The 7,500-nt window shown below is 45.1% G+C and overlaps 1 protein-coding gene across 1 annotated transcript in view; it reads right to left on the bottom strand.

Annotated features, from left to right (window-relative positions):
- LOC143277767 (uncharacterized) overlaps positions 1-7,500 on the bottom strand; it is a 51,679-nt gene that overhangs the window by 33,610 nt on the left and 10,569 nt on the right. Inside the window, exons 6-10 of the mRNA XM_076582668.1 lie at positions 7,068-7,142; positions 6,108-6,191; positions 2,736-2,810; positions 1,172-1,288; positions 538-669 (exon numbers count right to left, since the gene is read on the bottom strand). Coding sequence (XP_076438783.1) covers positions 538-669; positions 1,172-1,288; positions 2,736-2,810; positions 6,108-6,191; positions 7,068-7,142 — 483 coding nt within the window. The remainder of the gene's footprint in view (positions 1-537; positions 670-1,171; positions 1,289-2,735; positions 2,811-6,107; positions 6,192-7,067; positions 7,143-7,500) is intronic.

Raw genomic sequence — 7,500 nt, 5'->3', positions numbered from 1 at the left:
CCCCCCAAAGAAAACAACATAGAAATTAGGATTACTATCAGGAAAGTTATTCATTTTCTGAGGTGAAACGAATCTTCACCATTACTAAATAACTGTATATAGCTGATAAACCAAATGTGGAACAAAGTAAATAAAAGATTCAATACAAATTTGAAAAAAAAAACAACAACCGCGAACAAGGGAATGAAGTTGGGGGATGACATAAACCCTTCGAAGACACCAACTATGTCTATGAAAGAGAGCCACTGATATGATATGACAGCATTTGTGTCCCCTCGCCAAATATCTCGACAATGGCAGCAGATTATTGCCAATTCATTATCAACGACACATGGTACAGAGGCATCAGTTGTATGTTAGCGGTGTACTTTATCATTTAGGGAGAACAAAAATCCAAATCCTCCGACTCCCGAAACTTCCCAACACACACACACATGCACACACACACACACTCTCTCTGTCTCTCTCTCTCAACATACATCTCTCTCTCTATCTCTCTCTCTCACACACACACACACACACACACACTATACTCACTACATGAGAAATTCTCAGCGAACGTGGAGTAGTCGGCTTTGCAGACACACACGTTGTTCTGACACAAGCTGAGATCTCCTTTGCAGTCATCTGGTTTCTGGCAGGCAGATCCTATCCGCCCTCTGACTGGGTCTGTAACTCCGGAATGTATGTATGCATGTAATGATGTGATGCTGTGTGCAGTTCTGTATTAATGCATATAAGTATGTATGTATGTATGAATAAATCCCTCTCCCTCTCTATATATATAGAGAGAGAAAGTCAATTTAACAACCCACCCACCGTTCAGAGACTCCACAGATAATCGTCCACTCCTTCCTTTCTTTCCTTCTCATTGTTTTTTTTTTTTTTTGTTGTTGTTTTTCCACCCCCCAACGCCCACCACATCTTCATCCCTGTTGCCGACCCCCCCCCCCCCCCCCCCACCCCGTCTTCATCGTTCGTGCCCCCCACGCCCCCCCCCACCCCATCTTCATCCCTCGTGCCCCCCAAGCCCCCCCCCACCCCATCTTCATCGCTCGTGCCCCCCCCCACCACCCCCCCACCCCATCTTCATCCCTCGTGCCCCTCACCCCCACCCTCACCAAGACCTGTCCCTCTCCCTGTGGTTCTCTCCCTTCCACCCTTCTCTTACCGCACTGGTCGCCGTTCTGGGTACTGATGTGGGTATCGCAAACACATTTCTTCTGTTCACACATGGCGCCTGCGGTACACTCCTGGGATTTGTCACACTGCTGACCTACTTTCCGCTCTGAAACATACAGAAATACTCCAAAGGCATTCTCTGATTTAGTAAGGCCTTACACCTTTATACGTCAGATTGACGTAAGTATACAGTTAGGGCCAACAACAAAGTGAGAGCAGTATTATCGATAGTTTTTTTCTGTTGCAATGTGAAATCATTGACAACTTAGTCTTTTGAGAAACACTATGACTCTCAAACTAGGAGGCAAAATTGCACTGGCTCTTAGTGCTGCAACCCTGGGGGGTGGGGGTGGAGGGGGGGCTAGTTGGCCTTTGGGAACCATCCCAACGCCGACTGTCCTAAAATCCTCTTGGCCGAGAGAGTGGGGATGTAACTTGGGCACGACACTCCACTATAGTCAAACTGTATCCGAGATAGTCAGGACAGCAGTTACCTCCTCTGCTGTTCTAGTGGTCACAGTCGAACACGACAATCATACATACAGTCCATCGTCGAAAAAATAAGGTAATCGTCAATTAATACTGAATATAAAAAAGGTGCCTAGGAAAAATTACCAGCGCACTATGACTAATTTAGACGAGTCCAACACCCAGATTCTGTGGAGGCACATTCAACTGGGAGGGTGGCAGAGTGGTTAAGAAGTTAATCTGCCAATGCAGTGTCAGTTAAGGTCTGAGTTCTATTCCCGGTCTCGTCCTTTCTCTCAAGTTCGACAGGAGCGTCCAATCAATTGGGTGAGACGATAACCGAGTCCCCGTGAGCAGCACACACGTGGCACAGTGAAAAAGATCCCCCGGCAACGGAAGTGGTGTCCTTTGGTAGAATCATGTAGAAGAAATTCACTCTGACAGATACAGCTATATCCACATGCACTCAAGGCCTGGGTGAACACGATGGGTTGTGCTGCTGGTGTCGCGTATGCGGATTTATCCGAACCCAGTGACGCCCCTTTGGGAAACTGAAACTGGAAAGACAATCAGTGATGTCCAGTGGTATTGCTATGGTTGATGCAAATGACAAAACTTTCAGTGACAACGTGGCGAATGATGGTGTGACTTGCAAAAATAAAAAAAATAAATAAAAAAAAGGCGTTTCTTGTCAGATTGAATTTGTTTTTCTCTGATGAAGGCAGAATGATTTGCTGTTGGGTTCCTTGACTCAGAGCCATTATGGCACGCATACGCACACACACGCCCGCGTGCACGCACGCACACGCACACACAAACACACACAATATAGTAGCATAACATACCAAACCCATGTATCATGTGCGTGTTCAGTCACAAAGATACTGTTACAAGTATTTTTGTTGTTGTTGTTGTTTTAATAAATAAGATAGGATAGATAGGCATACAGATAAACAGATGAATAGACAGATAAACAAACGAACAATAAATAAACAGATGAATGAATGGATAAATAAATAAATGCACAAACAAACAAACAAAAAGCAAAACACAGAGGCAGGGAGAGCGGCATGGGGAACACTCACTACAAAAGTGGAGGGCGTCGCACACAGTGTTAGTCATACACTGGCCGCTGGAGCACTGACTGTTCAGGCTGAGCTCTGAAAAAAAACCAACCCAGACATCCAACAACAAGTCTTCAGACACATGGACAAAACATCCAACAACGACATGTCTTCAGACACATGGACAATACATCCAACAAAGACAAGTCTTCAGACACATGGACAATACATCCAACAACGACAAGTCTTCAGACACATGGACAATACATCCAACAACGACAAGTCTTCAGACACATGGACAATACATCCAACAACAAGTCTTCAGACACATGGACAATACATCCAACAAAGACAAGTCTTCAGACACATGGACAAAACATCCAACAATGACAAGTCTTCAGACACATAGACAATACATCCAACAAAGACAAGTCTTCAGACACATAGACAATACATCCAACAACGACAAGTCTTCAGACACAGACAATACATCCAACAAAGACAAGTCTTCAGACACATGGACAAAACATCCAACAAAGACAAGTCTTCAGACGCATGGACAATGCATCCAACAAGGACAAGTCTTCAGACACATGGACAAAACATCCAACAATGACAAGTCTTCAGACACATGGACAATACATCCAACAATGACAAGTCTTCAGACACATAGACAATACATCCATCAAAGACAAGTCTTCAGACACATGGACAATACATCCAACAACAAGTCTTCAGGCACATGGACAAAACATCCAACAAAGACAAGTCTTCAGACACATGGACAATACATCCAACAAAGACAAGTCTTCAGACACATGGACAAAACATCCAACAAAGACAAGTCTTCAGACGCATTGACAATGCATCCAACAAAGACAAGTCTTCAGACACATGGACAAAACATCCAACAATGACAAGTCTTCAGACACATGGACAATACATCCAACAATGACAAGTCTTCAGGCACATGGACAAAACATCCAACAACGACAAGTCTTCAGACACACAGACAATACATCCAACAAAGACAAGTCTTCAGACACATGGACAATACATCCAACAAAGACAAGTCTTCAGACACATGGGCAATACATCCAACAAAGACAAGTCTTCAGACACATGGACAAAACATCCAACAACGACAAGTATTCAGACACATGGACAATACATCCAACAACAAGTCTTCAGACACATGGACAAAACATCCAACAACTACAAGTCTTCAGACGCATGGACAATGCATCCAACAATGACAAGTCTTCAGACACATGGACAAAACATCCAACAAAGACAAGTCTTCAGACGCATTGACAATGCATCCAACAAAGACAAGTCTTCAGACACATGGACAAAACATCCAACAATGACAAGTCTTCAGACACATGGACAATACATCCAACAATGACAAGTCTTCAGGCACATGGACAAAACATCCAACAACGACAAGTCTTCAGACACACAGACAATACATCCAACAAAGACAAGTCTTCAACCAGCCGCCGTGGCGAAGTGGTTAGCGTCGCGGACTGACGGCTGGGAGGACGCGGGTTCGAATCCCAGCGGAGGTGGGTTTTTCGGCCCGTGGCCGGCTCCTACCCAGAGTTGAGTGTGCTGTGGGCTTAAATGGGGAGACTGGGACCACACAGTCGAGTGTCATCCACTTCAAGGATGCGTCTTTGGGTGTGTTGCTCTAATTACCTGACCAACACTGCAAGTGTCTGTATCTCTCGGGCCTGGTTAACGCCGGGATATCATTATGACAGGAAGCGTAGAGTACAGCCTTGTCACGCAGTCCCAAACCAAAATGGACCTCCATAGCAATATCGTCATCATCATCGTCATCCTCCTCCTCCTTCATCGTCATCAATATAAAAACAAAATAGTCTCAAAGTCTGTGGCCTTTCATGCCCTGCTCTCATGGTGACCTCAGTTTCGATGCCCCTCCACTTCCGTGCTTGGGGTGAGTCCTGTCAATGTCGTCAGTGTCGGCAGATTCATGGGGGGCTGTTGTTTGAGGGACGTGGTGGCGGTCTCCACTCTGGGGGAGACGCTCGCTCAGTCTGGCTCCGCGACTAAGCCATTATTGTCGTTAGTAGGGGGCTTAGTAGGTGGTGTCCTAAGTACGTTAAAACAGAACAGGCACCACTGAACACCACCGAAGTGACTCAGCAGCAGTGCAGGGTCTCCTCTGGTGTGTGGCCTCCGGGCGACCTAACATCGATGGTTCCCTGTGGACTGCCGACGCTGGAACTGCGACGGACGAACCCGGGTGTGGCCGTGTACGGGGGAATCTAAATGAGCGGCGTGGGAGTAATGCCACTGAAACGATGCAGATGATGGGGCAGCAAAAAAAAAAAAAAAAAAAAAAAAAAAAAAAAAAAAAAAAAAAAAGACAAGTCTTCAGACACATGGACAATACATCCATCAAAGACAAGTCTTCAGACACATGGGCAGTACATCCAACAAAGACAAGTCTTCAGACACATGGACAAAACATCCAACAATGACAAGTCTTCAGACACATGGACAATACATCCAACAACGACAAGTCTTCAGACACATGGACAAAACATCCAACAACTACAAGTCTTCAGGCACATAGACAAAACATCCAGCAAAGACAAACCTTCAGGCACACAGACAAGACATCCAACAAAGACAAACCTTCAGGCACATAGACAAGACATTGAACAACAACAGACATCCAGGCACATTGACAAGACATACAACGACAAACCTTCAGACACATAGACAGAAAATTCAACGACAAACCTTCAGGCACATAGACAACACAACACATCCAACAAAGACAAACCCTAAGACAAACAGACAAGGCATCTAACAAAGACAACCCCCCAGGCACATAGACAAGACATCTAACAAAGACAAACCCACAGGCACATAGACAAGACATCCAACAACGACAAACCTTCAGGCACATAGACATAACATCCAACAACAACAAACCTTCAGGCACACAGACATAACATCCAACAACGACAAACCTTCAGGCACACAGACATAACATCCAACAAGGACACATTTTCAGGGGCATTATCTTCTTCTCAATGCAGCAAGTTTCCTTGTGGCGTGTCCATCCAAACAAGGCCTCTTTCTTTAATTTAACGTCTTTTTACTTTGAGTGATATTAGACGTATGCTTCTGTTCATGTGTAATACACACACAAACACACACACACACACACACGGGCATGCATGCACACACAGATAACACACACACACTCTCTCTCTCTCTTTCTCTAAAAAAACAGGGTGTTTACATCCCATTGTATCCATATAGGTAATCTTTAAAAAAAAAAAAAAAGAAAAAGAAAATACGAGGAAAACAGGTATTGTTCAACTGAGACTAATAATCATGGTTTGTACTCACTACATGTCTTGGAAGTCGGGTCGCAGACGGTGCCAGATTTACATTCGTTTTTATTCGGTTGACACCTTCCGTTAATGTCGTACTCTGCACACAATGTCGGTCGCATGAAGAAGAAGAAGAAGAAGAAGTAGAAGAAGAAGAAGAAGAAGTAGAAGAAGAAGACGAAGAAGAAGAAAAAGGGAAGCAGAAGCAGCAGAAGAAGGCCGCACAATGTCCATGTGTACACGGACCAATGTTGTTGAGAGAGACAGAGAGTCATAGAGAGAGATAGGGAGGGGGGCAGAGACAGAGAGTGTGGGGACAGACAGCAAGTGGAAGAAAGAGAGAAGAGAGAGAGAGGGAGTGAGAGAGAGAGAGGGAGAGAGAGACTGTGTGAGAGAGAGAGAGAGAGAGAGAGCAAGAGAGAGAATGAGAGATAGTGAGCAAGAGAGAGTTTGAGAGAGAGAGAGGGGGAGTGAGAGGGAGAGAGAGTGAGCGAGAAAGAGAGAGAGACATAGACAGACAGACATTCAGACGAACAGACAGATAGACATAGCGACAGACAGACAGAGAACCAAACTGTAGCAGACATTCGTAACCCCATTGTTTTTTTTGTTTTTGTTTGTTGGTTTTTTTTCACCCTCCTGGATCAAAGCTGGCTGAACCAGATGATCCCCGGTCCCGGTGTCTTTCATGTAACCCAACCTGGAATGACCCCCCCCCCGGAGTAAAATGTAACTTGTCACAAACCTCCCCCAGTTTGATTTTTGTACCCCCCCCACCCACCCCCTCTCCTAATGACCATGGCTGTCATTCCACACCAGTTTGAAATGACCCCCCTTGTCAAACTGGGCCCAGCTAGAATGAATTCAGTCTTAAGTAGAACTCCCGTCCAACCCCCTGACCCCCGTCCCTCCCCCTAATCCCCCACACCCCCTCCCAATGTTTGCTTCCGTTATTGTAGTGGAGATGGCTGCTCACTGCATTTCCTTATGTCACAGACGGCACCCTCTCGGCAGTCCTCGTTCCTTTTACATGGCTCCTGTACCTTCATCTCTGGAACAACGGCAATGAAGTTCGTTCAAACATCGCGTTTCTCAGTGACAAGCATTCCGTTTGGGGGAAGGGGGGGGGGAGGGGGGCGAGAAAGAAAAGAAAAGAAAGGGGTCTTCCTGCTCCTCATTCCTTTCTTCGATTTTATCTTTTTTATTTTTGACCCGGTGTTCGGTTGTCTGTGTGTGTGTGTGTGTCTGTGTATCCGTGGTAAACTTTAACATTGACATTTTCTCTGCAAATACTTTGTCAGTTGACACCAAATTAGGCATAAAAATAGGAAAAATTCAGTTCTTTCCAGTCATCTTGTTTAAAACAATATTGCACCTCTGGGATGGGCACAAAAAAATAAAAAGTGAAG

Source organism: Babylonia areolata, chromosome 35 (assembly GCF_041734735.1).
Source record: "Babylonia areolata isolate BAREFJ2019XMU chromosome 35, ASM4173473v1, whole genome shotgun sequence".
NCBI classification, from domain to species: Eukaryota; Metazoa; Mollusca; class Gastropoda; order Neogastropoda; family Buccinidae; genus Babylonia; species Babylonia areolata.
The sequence above is the reverse complement of the archived record's forward strand: the minus strand, read 5'-3'. Positions and strand labels throughout refer to the sequence as shown.